The sequence below is a fragment of the Opisthorchis viverrini genome, assembly GCF_000715545.1.
Source record: "Opisthorchis viverrini unplaced genomic scaffold opera_v5_116, whole genome shotgun sequence".
NCBI lineage: Eukaryota > Metazoa > Platyhelminthes > Trematoda > Opisthorchiida > Opisthorchiidae > Opisthorchis > Opisthorchis viverrini.
This window is the reverse complement of record NW_008751772.1, coordinates 1,224,843-1,241,350: the sequence shown is the minus strand read 5'-3', so window position 1 is coordinate 1,241,350 and position 16,508 is coordinate 1,224,843. Positions and strand designations below refer to the sequence as shown.

Genomic DNA, 16,508 nt, shown 5'->3' with positions numbered 1-16,508 from the left:
AACCTACCTACGCTCGTGGCCGCAACCGACCGAACCCTGGTCTCGTCTTCACATCGATTATGCAGGTCTAGTGGGTGGCCAACACTTTTTGGTAGTGGTCGACGCGTACAGCAAATGGCCGGAAATTTTTCCGGTGAACAGCCCCACAACTGCCATCACAGTCCTGGAACTCCGGCGATTGTTCAGTCGTTTTGGGACGCCAGAGACTATTGTATCTGACAACGGCAGTCAGTTTACGTCGTCGGCGTTCGCACACTTTTGTCGGGAGTATGCCATAACGCATATACGCTCGCCGCCGTTTCATCCACAGTCGAACAGCCAAGCGGAGCGCTTTGTTGACACTCTCAAGCGGGCACTTCAGAATCCAGGGGGAGGGACCAACGGAAGAGATTTTGCAAAGGTTCCTGCTGGCATATCGACCGACGCCAAACCCCAACTCACCTGATGGAGTATCACCAGCAGATGCACTGCTCCGAAGGTGGCTTCGAACACCGCACGACACTATCCGGCCACAAACAAAGCAGGCTGGTCACCGCAACACCAGAATGGAGGAACAGGTCAACCGGCATCATGGAGCAACTGCGCTCGCATTCAGTGAAGGCCAGAGAGTGTTGGTTCGTGACTACAGTGGTGCTACTTGCCTTCCAGGATGGGGATCCCGTGCTCCTCACTGTGCCTGGTTGGAGACACTACAAGATATGGCTGCCAACCGATGTCAATGGCGCTCTTGTTGTCAGTTTCTATCCAGATTGCCTGAGTGAATGTCTGGAGGTGTAGGCACCTCGAAATGATTGTGGTAAGCTAGCACTAAGTCCCTTCCCCACCCACCTTTATTCTTTTCTTTACAATAAGGCTTTCAAATAAGTCATGGTTGTACGGTAGTGAAGCATCGGTGTTGAACACTGATGTCATCCTGTCGATGATGATGATGTCAGTCAAATAAACAGACTATTACTATGTGTAGTTAGAAGTGCTCGGTTATAGTGTTTGGTTCCTGGAGATGTTCAATATAACGAACTAAGTAGCAATTTTGTCCTTCTTGAAGAGGTACCCACCCTTAAGGATTAGTTCACTACATTGTCTCTGCACTTTCTTTCAATACAGGCGTCTAGCCACTTTTATCGAGAACCAAGTGGTTCAAATGTAACCTTGATGATCGCTTACACTTCCTCAGGATTGCTGTTCATGGTGCTTGAGCTTACTGGTTCGGGTCGCGGACTCCTTCGTTCGCTCATGAATCTGTCTACATGCATTCTTAATCCTACCCCACCTGTCATTGCCATCGGTGGACCTACGGGTACTGGAAAATCCAAGCTCGCTATTAGTCTGGCTTCGATTTTCCGTGGTGAGGTAGTAAATGCCGATGCCGTACAACTTTACGAGGGGCTAACAATCGCCACAAACAAGGTGAGAATTCCTCTAACACTTGTTCCTGGCTTTGTCTCGCAAGTAGGTTTTGCTCACATACACACCCCACTTCTGCCCCCCTCCCTGACATCAGGTCTCCGAATCTGAAGCCGCTGGTGTGCCTCATCACCTTATTGGTTGTTTCCCTCCTGCGTTTGCTTACTGCGCAGATGTTCATAAATACAAGGCCGTTTGCCTCCCTACAATTGACAAGATACGCCTTGAAAACCAACGAATCCCATTTCTGGTTGGTGGCACACACTATTATATGGAAGCCATTCTTTGGTCTGATTTCCTAACATCAACAGACAAACCCGATTCGGATGACTTGGATAGGTAAGGATGTTGCGGTTGGTCTCCCCAATTCGGTGCGAAACATTCAGGCTCGTTTTCTCAGGGCTGTATTTTCTTCGAAGTCATCATTTGTTGTCGGTAACTTTAGTCCTGTTACTATGTTTAATGTTTCAAGTTATGACAGGCGATAAATCTGCCTCAGTAAAGTTTAGAAGGCTGAAGTCCATGATCCTTGATCGTTTCTAGGTATGTGACAGTTCTCGTTACATCATAGAATGAATAGACGGTTTGAAAGTGAGGCATTCGATATCGGGTTTTGCGTTGGATTCCGCGCCTACGGTGTTCATTAGCAGAAAGAGACGATGTCCCGTACGAGATGGGGCTAAATGGGTTCCAGCCTTACGCAGAATAGGTAGCTTGTGAACGTCTTTGTTCGGTCACTTCCGGGGGAATTGGGACCCACCCTTGCCTCGTCTAATAAATAGCGGGTATTCTTAGCATTTGCGCATCTCATGGGGGCGGGATAGCTCAGTGGTTACTGATCGGCATGTCCGTGGTTCGAACCTGACCTCTGCCTCTCGACTACCTCTGTCAAGGCTTGGGCAACCTGGCAGTATCCCAGCCCTCGTACTCTCTTTGAGTGGCATGGCAATTAGGCACCGAAGGGGTGCTACGATTTTTTTGCGCCTCTTATGGGAACAAGCACAGTCCCATAACAGACAGAGAATAAAACCATTTACCTATACAACACCTACTACCCGATGTTGCGTCTCCTCATTGACCAATTTACAAAGGATTATTTTTTCATCTTGTCTCATTTGTAATTTTGGTTCAAACAGAACATGGGGTTGAAGGTAACTTGGGGATTGCACCTCCCTGATGAACCTCAAGAAGTGCGAAACCGGTCGTGGGCTGTTGGGGCTGTCAGTATCCCCAAGAACGGTTAATTTTTCGAGTTGCCAAATTATTTTTCAAAAATTTTGAATTTTAATTAAGCAACATTTCGAAAAATAAACTGTCTTTCGGAGATACTGACATCCCCAACAGCCCACGACCAGTTTCACACTTCTTGAGGCTCATCAGGGAGGTGCAGTCCCCAAGCTACCTTCAACCCCATGTTCTGTTTCAACCAAAATTACAAATGAAACAAGATGAAAAAATAATCCTTTGTAGATTGGTCAATGAGGAGATGCAACACCGGGTAGTGGGTCTTTTATAAGTAAATGGTTTTCTGGTTCTTGTTTTTTTCTGCCAAGGAGTCTTCAACAACCTCATGTGTGGTGTCTAGACAATCACCTGATATCTTTTTTGATGTTTTTTGATGAGTCTACTGTTATGGTGGGCGTTAGATGTCTTAGTGGTTAAGGCGCGAAGATCCATGTTTCGAACCCGATCTCTGCATCTAGACTTCTCTTATCTGTACTTGGGAAACCTGGTAGTATCTCAGCCCTTGTGCCTCCTTCCGTGGCATGGCAGATAGGCACCGAAATGGTGCTACAACTGAATGAATATTGTTGTTACTACTATTATTTTTTATGTATGAGTCGATGGAAGACACGTGTTAGTGTTACTGATACCATTCATTGAATGGAACTCCATTCTTCAGCTCTGTAAACATATGTGCGAACAAACGATTAAATTTCCATTGTTGTATGGTCCAATAGAGCCCATGAAGAAAGCCTGAGGGCTCAGACACTAACAGGTTGCCCAAACCAAGACAGGAGCAATCGGTATACCAGGGTTAAGTTTGAACTGCGGACTTCCGGTCAGTAATTTCACGAATTAGCCACTGAGCCATCTTCGAACAAGAAATAAAAAGTCTTGGTTCTGCAATGTTGTCGTGCAGCTCGAAGCAATCAACACACCTGCCAGTTGACCCAGGCCTTGATAGTAGCAATCAGGAAATCAAGACTGAATTAGATCAAGGACTACGTTTTCTACAGCTTTTATTTTAACCTCTGAACTTTCCCGTAATTTTAAGCTAGGTACAATTTGTGGTAGACATAGCTAATGTGTTGAACTATTGGTAGCTCGGGTGAGTTTACTGGTTGTTGATCAGATGGCTGTTGACCTGTTCACCGAGCTTGCAAACGTTTCGTCACCATACGAGGAGACATCATCACTGCGCACTGATAATGTCACTGGTCACTTCGAGCTGGCTGACAGACCTGGCACATCCACCGACGCGTCTCGGTCTGTCATGAATCTCGCCCACATAACGTCTTTTCCTGGCTTTTAAGGCTTATGGAAATACCCTATTCACACTCCGTATGTTGTCCGGTTCCAAGGTTCACTGCGAATCTGTGGATATCACCGAGGCCGTCTACCAGTGAATCGCTAAAAAGACAACGACAGTGCGACGTCAGGTCGCTTTGTTCAAGAGAGGTCACGTGGTCACACCAAAGAGTCATTTAAAATCAGGAAGTCAATCGAAAACGACCAGACAATTTTTATACAACAATCAATCACTAATGGATTGATGAGCCCCAATATCTGTTCACAAGTGATTTGTTCTGGCCATCTCTCGGTCACTTAGGCATCAGGGACGCTTATGCGACGTGACCTGGCTGTCCCGATGTTAGTCACTGCCCCTTGCTGCCTAAGTGTCTCCTCACTGGCTCGTCTAAAAATCGTTCCATGGATATTTTGGAGCTTTAAACTCGGGATTCATCTCTCATGTGAAGCCATTTCTTAATGAAAAACCGAAATGGAGCGCACATCTGCTTTTCCTCCTTATAGGGCAGCTAGGGAGTTCCGATCAAAAATGAACTCGAGATAGCTCAGTAATGAAGGCGCAAACTTACTGACTGGAAGGTCTGTGGTTCCAACCAAACTTCTGCATCTGGACTGCTTCATGATGTTCATGATGTTCTTCATCATGTTCTCCGGGTTTTGCGTTGGATTCCGCGCCTACGGTGTTCATTGGCAGAAAGAGACGATGTCCCGTACGAGATGGTGCTGAATGGGTTCCAGCCTTACGCAGAATAGGTAACTTGTGAACGTCCTTGTTCGATCACTTCCGGGGGAGTTGGCACCCACCCTTGCCTCGTCGTCAACCAAACTTCTGCATCTGGACTGCTTCATGATGTTCATCATGTTCGGCACATGGTGAAATCGGACGTGCTTCAGACGTGTGGGCGTAATTGCACGGCCCTGTTTCACATGATTGTTCCGCCGCTCAGTAGGCTAATGTGCAGCCGTATTAGATAGTGATGATAATAGTAGTAGTAATCGTTCAGCTGTAACACCCTAGCTGACATGTCACCCGAAGCAAGTACGACAGCTGAGATACCGTCAGGTCACTCAAACCTAGACGGGGGGAGGGCGAGCTGGCTCAGGTGGTTAGAGCGCGAATTTACTGACCGGAAGATCCGTGGTTCGAATCCTACCTCTGCCTCTGGACTTCCCCTGTCTAGGCTTGGGCAACCTGGCGGTATCCCAGCCCTCGTGCTTCCTTCGGGTAGCATGGCAGCTAGGCACCAGAAGAATGTTACCGCTGAACGATGTTCCGGAGAAAGGTCAAAAAGGGACACAGAAAGTACACGCCCACTCCATGGTCAAGGCACCCCGTACACAAACGCACAGACGGCCATCTAAGATCAACCGAGACAAAAGAACAACCGCCCGAGAACCGGTGTGGGCGTGCAGGGGATACACTGGTTGGTTGAGACCAGATCGATCATCAAATACGGTCATGAATGAATCATATATAGAGAGAGAGTTGTAATTGCCTTAATACACAGTTCCTCCTGGTCGCTTTCTTGTCTTCTGACTATAACCCAGTAGCGTCAGGGAAGGTGAAAAGATACAACACTATTACTACTTTTAATATCATGAACCACAAAGTTCGGTGTAGCAGTTTAAATGGCACCAGTCAGTTTCGGAAGGCCGCCAGAAATGTGGGATTCATTATCTGTACGCTTATTCACTGACTGTCTCGTTGTCCCAACTGCATTTAAAGCTGAGACGGAACTCTGCGAGTTGTCCATCTGAACATGTACCCATCCTTGACTTGGTTCGTCTGACTAGTCACAATCCACAGTTACGTTCCGTTGTCCAAATTTTATCCGCTTGACCTTCAAATGCTATGTGGACCGGCCACCAATAGAAGTGATTATATTGTTCAGCCGTGGCATAGTTCTGGCCCTCGTAATTTGGTAGTATCCTTAAAAAATAATCGTTCAGCTGCGGCACCCTTCCGGTGCTTAGCTGCCATGCCACACGAGGGCTGGGATACTGTCGGGTTGCCCAGGCGTAGACAGGGGAAATCAAGAGGTACAGGTCGGGTTCGAACCAAGGACCTTCCGGTCAGTAAATTCGCGCTCTAACCATTTTAGCCATCTGGGAGTATTCCACTTCGCAGGTATGAACAATGGTATCTCCAATGCCAAAGGTAAAGTCGAACGGCATACTATTCTGTCGGAAGCTGTTCAGGTTCAAATCCAATCTTACAAATTGGATGGTGGGTAGCGCGTTTGATTAACTTTAAGACGATGAAATCAGTCTTTGTTTATTTTTGGAAGAGGACCACCGGGTTTTCGCAGCCCCCGTAGTATATGTTGTTTGCTGCGGAATACGCGGAACGTGGTGAACTTGTCCCACGAAAAAAAAGCTTCTTGAGGGAGGGCTAGGTAATTTTTTCTTGGGGGGAGGGCGAGATGGCCCAAGTGGTCAGAGCGCGAATTTACTGACCGAAAGGTCCATAGTTCGAACCCGACTTCCGCCTTTCGACTTCCCCCTCTCGACTTCCCCCGTCTAGGCTTGGGCAACCCGGCATATCCCAGCCCGTCGTGCAACCTTTGGGTGGCATGGCAGTTAGGCACCGGAAGGGTGCTACAGCTGAACGCTCTAGGTCATTTTTAGTGAATTTAGCATTCGGTGGTGTTAGGCATCAACCAACACTTTCATATCCGCTCATCTTTATTGATTCCATTATAGTATCCAAATTCCCGCAGATCTTTCGGAGTGTTACACCCAGCTGCAAGCCCTGAACTCGGAGGTTGCTTCTAAACTGCACCCAAAAGATGGACGTAAAGTACGGAGGGCCTTACGTGAAGCCTTGCTACACCAATCTGATTCTGTGAACAACTTCCTTGGTCAGCCGTCAGGGCAGAATCCCCATGACTATCCTCCGAATCGATCTTACCAACCTCGTTATCCGAATCAGTCTCTCTTCCTCTGGCTCGATTGTGATTCGACGGTGTTGAATAAACGTTTGGATGCACGCGTAGATCAAATGGTACGCAGTGGACTTGTTGCAGAGTTGGACAGGTTCCTGACAAGTTACTTTCGGGAAGTTGACTTGCGTGACAACGAAACCCAATCACCTGTGGGTATGTTCTGTTCCCAAGTATCGTACCCACCTTGCTTCATTGTTGATTTTGTGTGTTGTGCATTGCGACGGCTTCATCCTAGGCGTACCTGGCACACATTCTCTGCTCAGAGTTTCCGAGGATAACCTCCTTGCTCTGTGGTGGCTGTCTCCTCCGGGAGGTTCACTCGGCTTCACGGATTGCAGTGCTTCGGGAATGGTGGCCCGGATCGAGGTTTGAACCTAGTTCTGGTCAATTCCTGGTCCCTATTCAGAAAGCCGTAGGCCGACTTCACACCAAAAATCCCTGCTGCTGTTTGACGATCGNTTGATGAACCGCTCGAATGTCAGTGTTAGATGTCGAGATGGTTCAAGTGGTTAGAGCGCGAATCTACTAACTGGAAAGTCCGTGTTTCGGGCCCGACCTGTGCCTCTCGACTTCCCCTGTCTAGGCTTGGGCAACCTGCCAGTATCCCAGCCCTCGTGCTTCCTTCGGGTGGCATGGCAGCTAGGCACCGGAAGGGTGCTACAGCTGAACGCTTTATTTCTTTCTTTCTTTGAGTGCGATTCAGAGTTGGGTGATTGGTCATCAGGCTATCCCAATGTGGAACGACGGATTGGCGTTTTTGATCACGGTTAGAAATCCTTCAAGTATTAAGACATCGTGATCGGACTTCCCCATCCGTGTTTCTCTTTGAGGGCACATCTAAATCACTACTCATCGAAAAGCTTGACTTTCTGGGCACTGTCAGTTCGTGCGTGCCAGGGTTCACACCCATCATCTAACTCCGCACGAGTTTTTGTTCGGAATACGTAGATAAGGCTTCCTCTCCTCTACTTCACTACATTTTTCCATGTTGAGTGAACGTTATTTTAACAACGGTGGTACATACTGTTCGTTCAGGCGAACTTTCACAAATGTAACCGATACGAGACACTGAAAAATAGTCACGACCCGGAGAGCTCCACTGGCAACCACACTTCTTTTCACTAGCATCAGATTATAGCCCAGTGGAATTCACATGAAAATGGATTCGATCCAGGCCTGTTTGGGAACTGATGTGGTCTTTTGTTGTGATGGTGTAGTCTGTCTATCCAAAAACCCTTTGTTTTAAATCAAAGACCGTAGACAACACCGTATTGACCCAGTTGTTATATGGAATATTTTCCACTGCTAGCTTTCTATGCATCGTCGAGGGCATCTCAGTTAACTTCATCTACGCGTCTAACCTTGGGTGGGACTCATCAAGTGCACGTCGTGGGATTAGTCGCAGGTTGCTATCAGATTTCCGGTGTTACCTGTAATAGAACTGATCTGATAAATGCCATCCTATAAAACTTACTTTTGGTTGCTCATTTCAGTGTCCTCTAGCTCTGTTTTTCGCTTGTGCATTAGTAATTGTTATTACTTGTAAAAAAGGTGCGAACAGAATCGCCACCACCATGGTGGTTTAGCTCTTAACCTTGAGCACATTTCACCTTTGTTCACCAGCCTGGCTACCTTTCTGCAGTTTACTCTTTCTGAAAAGGCAATGCACGGGCGATCAAATGCATTAAGGCACAAGACAGTAAGAAGGGTCAGGTAGACGCTGAATCGAGGCCAGCTATCCCAGCCACCAGGACAATACAGATAAGCTACCTTCTCAAATGTGCCCCCTTTGTGCAGTGCTCACTTTCGCAGCAGGTGATCTAGCTTACCTACGGTTGTTTTGATTGGTTACTCAGCCTAGAATTAACGCATTGACGATCAGGCTTCTAGAAGATCACCCAACCAACCAACTGCGCTTGGATTCACTGTCTCGATAGACTGGTCTATAGTACCCGTATTTTCTTGATAGACGTCAACATCCTTACTTTACGATTGCAGGAGAGCTGGCTGTGATTAGTTCATGGTCCACAGAACAGGTTGTATGTTCTCTCCAAGTTTCCAGATTCAACCCATATACAGGATGGAAGTACTCTAACCTAAGATTTGTCAACGCCTCACATTCGTACGAAATCGAAAAAAAATGGAAATCGTTCATCCGTAACACCCTTCCGGTGCCTAGCTGCCATGCCACCCTAAGGTTGCACGAGGGCTGGGATACTACCAGGTTGCCCAAACCTAGACAGGGAAAGTGGACAGGCAGAGGTCGGGTTCGAGCCACGCACCTTCCGGTCAGTAAATTCGCGCTTTAACCACTTGAACCATCTCCTCCTCACTTTCGTGCGGATTGCTCAAGAACTAGAGCTGCAGGCTCGCAAAGAAGGCTGACTAGAACTGTAATCGATTGAACACCCTCGACTGTCTCATTCAACGCGACGTACGAAGGCGCATCTTATTCTCGTCTGCAGTGGTGAAAATCGCGCAGCGACTCCAATCTCTAGTAGATCATAATGTTGACGGAAACTCGGGGTCTGCGCCTACCTGATGAGCCCCAAGAAGGGCGAAACCGGTTGTGGGCTGCCGAAGAGTTTTCAGCAACCTTATGAGTAGTTTCATTCATGAAAATACACTGCGATATCTCGAATATCGTACCAACTGAAACATGAGGCGGCCAGGTGCAGCCAATTCAGTTGAGTAGAAAACATCACAAACGAGAAATTCGGCTGGGTTCCAGATGCGTCACTCGAAAAACCGAATTTTTTTAGCAAATGAGTGTATTTCGCTAATTTCTGTGCCGAGAAGAGATCGCGGGTTTCTAGAGATCAGCTCTTTTGGGGATCCTTAATGAGAATAAGACAGTTGTACAATGCTTTTAGGTTTTCTAGCACAAATTTATTTCCCTTATAAGACAACCTTAAGTTCACATCCACGCTCCAAAATTTGATTCAGGATTCAACTATGCCTATAACATCAGATATAAGTAGTACAAGGCTTCCACCAGCGTGCTGTTTCGTTTTTCCTCGCCACGGAGGTTCCAGCATGCGAGGAAACTTGTGCTCTTCCTTTTTTACTCCTCAACAATAACTCATTTGCTCACCAACTTGGTTTTAACCTGAAGACCCACCTGAATTCAGTCTGAATCTCTCGTTTACGGTATGCCCCAACTGAATGTGCTACACAGAGAGTGCCTTGGGTCTCAGCTGGTCCTGTAGTCGAGGGGGACTTCATATCGTTGCTTGAAACTCCTCAACACAGCGCCTCATCAGGCAGGCGCTGTGTTTTCAGCAACTTCGAATAGTTTCCATCGTTTTCTTGTTGTCACGTTTTGACATAGTTTTCAAGGTCGCAGTCTGTCCCAAAATGCTATCTCCAGGTGTACGGGATCCGTCTTACCTCGCATTTTTGTGTTTACACTTGTCTCCGAATGACTCATTGTGTTTTTTCGCATGTTGAATGGTTTTTGCATCGTCTCTGCAGACATCCTCATTAGGGAGCAAGTAACTCAGGCTAGGTCACTCAAGCCCCCCTCGAGGGATTTTGGAAAGATCGGGGGAGATATTGAGTCAGAGCACGAGGCGAAGGTGCGCCTTCTAGAATCAGGTTTTCTATCCAAGAAGTGCACGCCAGCTCCACCTCTCACCAAATGAATATGTTTCGCGAATTTTGCACAATTTGGATACAAGTGTAACGGTGATACTACTTATGGGGAGGCATGTGAGTAGTATGTGTTGTTCTTGAAATTTCGCCTTACGTCTCTTGAAGAGGGAAGATATCTTGCGGAATTTGTGGAGTCGCTTTGTAACATTTGCTTGGATTTGAGCAATAAATGATTGGAGTCAATGAATATCCAGGAAAGTTCAAGAAGACGCGTTCAGGAGAAGATGGATGTCCAGTTTTTGTAAATAAGATACAAATGAGAGTTTCGCTTCCCTGTCCAATAGTCTGTAACCGGTCAGTTGGCAGTTTCTAATAAGACACTCCGCAGCGAAGGCCTTCTTCCTTTCACTGAAGGAAAGGAAGCTGGGAGACTCGTGAACCCTAAGAAGGTCAAAAGCAGTCGTGGGCTGTCGAAGGGTTTGAGTAGCGTGTTCCTTCAAGTTTGACATTCAAACTGTTTTGTCTTCCCACCTTACATCGTACCAGTGCACAGGACGACTGTTTACTCTTTCATGTGCATATTAGTTGAAGTCCATCCATCAGATAATATGGGAGAAGGGGATGTTATTCAAGTATACTGGAAAAAAGTATTGTTCTGCTTGTACATTCAGAACGGCTTTGGGTTTTGAAAGAACCACTGCACCGATGTTTAATCCCACTAATTCGTCACAAAATGACCGGGACCTACCGTGGTGTGACGGTTTCCATGCCATTCCAGGGGATCGCTTGTGTCACCGGCGCGAGTTGGTTGATGGTCATCGAGACTAACAAGTTGGGTTTGGGAACACAGATGGAGTGACTCGCTCTTCAAATTGTCTGTGCGAACTAATCTAGATGGTTTATTGATAGTGGTGCCTTGCTTCACAGTGCATCCTGAACCTCTAGAATACAAGATTTTCTAAGATTTTCCACCCCTTTATACGGCTTCGAAACTCCAGAATGGGGAGCTTGGATTTGTTTATGGTTTTACCATTCTTGGGGCGAGATGGCCGAAATGGTTAGAGCTCGAATTCACTGACCGGAAGGTCCGTGGTTCGAACCCGACCTCTGCCGCATCTCGACTTCCCCTGTCTAAGCTTTGACAACCTGGCAGTATCCCAGCCCTCGTGCCTCCTTCTGGTGGCACGGCAGCTAGGTACAGAAAGGGTGCGACAGCTGCTTCAGCGGTAGTCTCTAATCCTTCGTGAATGCAATACCCCACCTAGTAATGTTACCGCAAGTAGAACTCTGGCTGCGTTTGCCTAGGCTTCTCGCTTTTTGAGACTGGCGTTGTGGCATTACGAATTCCGGAGGGTGTATTATCCAGCTGAAAAGTTTATCTCCAATTTGGTGCTATTCTGATGACTTATTTGCTCTTGATTTCGACTTTCACCGACAGATCGGAGTCACAAACTTGATCGCCTCTTCAACGAGACATACTCGTCCACCCAGGATCCTTTCACTCGTCGTGGAATCCTGCAGAGCATAGGCTTCAAGGAATTCGCGGACTATTTGGCACTTCCACCAAACTCGGGTGATCGAGATACACCTGGAGGACAGAAGCTGCTCGCGGAAGCCATCGACCAAGTCAAACTGGCCACCAGACAGTATGCTCGCAGGCAGGTATGACGAGACGCTGTTTACGCAATTACATTTGGTACTATGCCCCAAACTTGTTTCATCTACCTTAGTCAGTCTACGAGGGGTTTTATCCTTTATAAAGCGATTCCCTCCCGGTTTTCATTCATGCCTGAACTTGTCTCCACGAGGCTGTCTTAATTTTTTGCAATCATGCATTTTCCCTCCTTCACATTATATTGTTCACTACTCTTACAGTTTCATGCGCCTGATCGCACAAGTTCAAATGTCGTTACAAACTTTCCCACCTCGGATAAGTTCGTTTCAATCCAAGGTTGTCTGGAGACAGGAATCAATTGAACTAAGAGATAACTTTGGTCCGCTCGATAGTCGGTGACTGCCGTGACCTTCGCGTTTGTTCTTTGCCGTTCCTTCTGAGTTTACCACGGTCATACGGAACCTTTCGTAAGTCAGGTGAGGCGTTGAGGTTGCGTTTTGGTGAAGCAAACGGGACGAGGCAGCGCCCAATTTCAAGGCTTCCATCAGTTGAGGAAAGGATCGAGGTCGTTCAGCTATAACTACCATGCCACCAGAAGGAAGCACGAGGGCTGGGATACTGCTAGGATGCCCAAGCCTAGACAGGGGAGGTCGGGTTCGAAACACGAAACTTCCGGTCAGTATATTCGCTCTCTTATCGCGGAGGCACGTGGCCCCAGGTCATCTAAATATCCACCGAGTAGCTCCGGGGATCTGTAGAACTCACATTCACATCAATCTGGTTTGAACCCTTCCTGTATATTCGTAGTGCACTACTCATAAGGTCGCCCACGACCGGTTTCGCCCTTCTTGAGGCTCATCAGGTAGGCGCGCAGTCCCCGAGTTTCCGTCAGCCTAATGTCGTGCGATTTGGTATCAAGTGGAACATAACGTTGAAGGAAACCCGATACTGCGCCTAAGTAATGAACCCCAAGAGAGGCGAAACCGGTCGTGGGCTGTAGAAGAGTTTTCAGCAACCTTGTGAGTAGTTTCCTTTAAGGCTACGGTTTTTGTTCTGTAACCGACTTGCCTGTACGGATTTTGCCATCCAATAGCTAGTTGCGCCTTGAAGTTTAGGATATTGCCCACGTGTCTGTAGTGGAATCAATCAAAGCTGGTATCCAGACCGAGTGATCGTAAGTGTTCCCACTGAACAAACGGCACGATGATGACGTGAAATCTGTTGAATTTTTAAACAGGACTTTGTGCAGCTTGCTTCCATGAGCCTTCCGTGAGCCTCACAACAAGACCGTCTCACAACGCAGCCGCTGAATACTAGCCTTTCTCGTAAAAGTTTTTTTCGTTCCGTTTAGTTTCTGAACTCGGTTTATGCCATTTTATGTTTCCCTCGGTTACAGACCCACTTCATTTCCATCTCCACCAGGTAAAGTGGATCGTCAATCGTTTCTTGAAACGCCCACAGTTTGGAAGCATACCGGTGTATCGCCTCGACACGACGCCAACTCTGCATTCCACGAGCCCGGATTCCTGGGATCATCACATCCTGGCTCCAGCATGCCGTATTTTCTACGAACACATGGTCAAAGTTGGCAATTGGACAGACCAATTTGTATCGGATTTCGAACGTTTTCGAACACTGCTAGGCTACTGCCCTTCGTCCGACTGTCCCAAGCAGTGTGATTTCAAACCACTACTGAAGGAAGAACTGGCTTCCCCGTTGATTTGCACCGCCTGTGATAACAGGGTTTTCGTGCGACTAGCCGACTTTGAGGCTCACCGTCGGAGTCGTTCTCATCAAAAACGTGTCTCCAAGTTACGTAGACGGGAACAGATGCAATCGGTGGGGTCTTCGTGAAATCAAACCAGTTGGTGATAGGGTGTGGTATCCGGAGAGTCTTTACAGACCAGATACGTGGGCTCGCAACATTGTACAGTTATTTCACGTGTAAATGTACGCTTCATTCTGTTGGACGCATTCTGTTTTTCGAATTTGGGATTTCCGTGATAGGCTAAACCAAGTTTCTCTTCTTGGCGAGATGGACCAAGTGGTTAGAGCGCGAATTTGCTGACCGGAAGGTCCGTGGTTCGAACCCGACCTCTGAATCTCGACTTTCCCTGTCTAGGCTTGGGCAACCTGGCAGTATCCCAGCCCTCGTACTCTCTTTGAGTGGCATGGCAGTTAGGCACCGAGGAGGTGCTACAGCTGAACGCTTTCTTTCTTGAATGAACTGTATGTGGGTTCTTGGAAGCTTTGCGTTGGAGGTGCGTATCAAAATAGCCCGTAACTTGTTGGCGGACGATATAAGTACAGTGATTTCCGTAATTTGTGGAGGCCCTTCCTGTGCTGACGAAACGTGCGACCCAATCGCGGTTTGAGGGCTCTACCGGAGGTTGGCAACTACTCTCATTTACACGTGAAAAGTTTTCAGTAACCTTATGAATAGTGTGTTTTGGGTGCATGATAGAGGTGAGGTCTGATGCGCGTTTTCAGACATTGAAGTGGAAGCTAATTCCGAGTTTGATGTAGCAGAGACGTTGGAACCCGCAGTCTGTAACATCCTCTTTCAATTTGTTAGGGGTTTATTGTGACTGATTGTGTTGATACTGGACAACAGTAGAGTTATTGACAGTTGGACGAGCAAGGAAAACTTCGCTGAACCGGGAGCTGCAGAGGAAGATGATAATTGCCAGCGGGGTTGAGTGAGGTACCCCACCTTTGACCCAAGGGGATGCAGGGAACTGTCTTTGACCGGGAGCGCTGGGAGTAAGGCGTACGCTCGTAATACGAATTCTAGCCGTACAGCGACTTGCTATTCCTCGTCAGACTGCTCCAAGTAGGCTTTGCGGAACTGTGTTCCAGCTTGCGCGACCCGCAGGGTCATTGTATCAAGCGACCAATGGATCTGGTTGTATTCTTTTGTTGCTAGACTCTAGTCGTACGCTGCAAGTTTTTCCTTATCTTAGCTTGAGCTTTACTCGCAGACAGTCTGAACGGACCCGAGCTGGAATCCTAGCATGAGCGACTTTAAGACGGATGCGGACCCTCGTCGTGAAATGCGGTTAACATTCAGTAGAAAAAGGCATTCAGCTGTAGCACGCTTTCGACGCGTGGCTGCCATGCCACCCAAAGGAAGTACGAGGCCTGGGATACTGCCAGGTTGCCTAAGCCTAGACAGGGGGAGTTGAGAGGTAGTGGTCGGGTTCGAACCACGGACCTTCGCGCTCTTACCCATGAGCCATCCCGCCGCCTATCATGCGATGGTTGCTGGGTCACCAGAGGTGTGCAGTCAGAAGCGGTGGAAAGCGACGGGAATGCCAGCCCTACTTGGATCTTGAATTTTCGTTTCATTCAGACGACACATCAATCGAAAGCGACTATGGTCATAGTGGCCGATTTAACCGTAGATATGGCAGCCAACGGCAACAGACAGAGGTAGGATCTGTCATTCCTTAGGAATGAACGTACGGAGCTGTGGCTGGCAACTGTGCAAGGAGGGAGAGGGAAACGAGTATGTGAAATAGGGGAAAGGGAGGCGTCCTGTTGTATGCAGCAAACAAGGTGACGTGGTTGATAACCCCTGCGACAGCCGGTGGGGCATAAAATTGCCTGTGAGTGTGCAATCCATGGGTTGGGATACCACCAGGGCGTCCAGACCTGGACTGGAGGACAATTAGCCTGACACCGGGCAGCCGCGTTCGATGTAAGATCGTCACAGCAGCCCACATTTTAGGAGGTGCCACATGGTTCGATCCTTTTGAAGTTCAGGTGACTAGATTACTCAGATCTCTGTCCCGTCTGGTATGGTAGTCTCTACGAGTGTTACACACGCTCCCTCGTATAGCTCAATGAGTGGGGTTGGTGCGAACCGTCACACCGTTCATTCTCCTCGTTCCACCGGTCGGGTGACCATCGCCTGTACAGTTTTACGTGATTCACTGAGGACTGCAAAATGCAAGCACTTCATGTAGTGTCACGAATATCGATGTCCATTGTCCAAAAACGTTAAACTAGGGACCACAAAAAGGGGTACGAGATGGCGCGAATTTACTGACCGGAAAGTCTGTGGTTCGAACCCAACCTTCGCCTCTCGACCTCTCCTGTCTAGGCTTGAGCAACCTGGCAGTATCTCAACCCTCGTACTTCCTTCGAGTGGCATGTCAGCTAGGCAACGAAAAGGTGTTACAGTCGAATGACTAGTAACAAATTGTGTTCTGCTAAGCCGAAGTCAACCTTCGAACACCTAGGTGGCTTCATTGATTGCCTCAGTGAACTACGGGACGCATGAGTTTTCATGTCAAGAACGCTAACCAGTCGGATGATTGTAAATTGCGAGTGAATTTCCATCCTCAATCTTCGTCAGTTGGTTTTAGCTGCATCGAAGTCGGCCACACGACTGATTTCTTAGTCTGATATATTTT

General features: G+C 47.7%; 1 protein-coding gene across 1 annotated transcript; it reads left to right on the top strand.

The window, feature by feature from the left end:
• Positions 1-444: 444 nt before the first annotated feature.
• Positions 445-16,287, top strand: T265_05896 (hypothetical protein; the record flags this gene model as incomplete). Its single annotated transcript, XM_009171025.1, has 11 exons — positions 445-732; positions 1,105-1,407; positions 1,502-1,743; positions 4,941-5,190; positions 7,370-7,535; positions 9,079-9,169; positions 11,561-11,681; positions 13,513-13,929; positions 14,109-14,267; positions 15,164-15,490; positions 16,102-16,287. 11 exons carry the CDS (start codon positions 445-447, stop codon positions 16,285-16,287), a joined length of 2,550 nt encoding a protein of 849 aa, XP_009169289.1.
• Between the last annotated feature and the right edge of the window lie 221 nt (positions 16,288-16,508).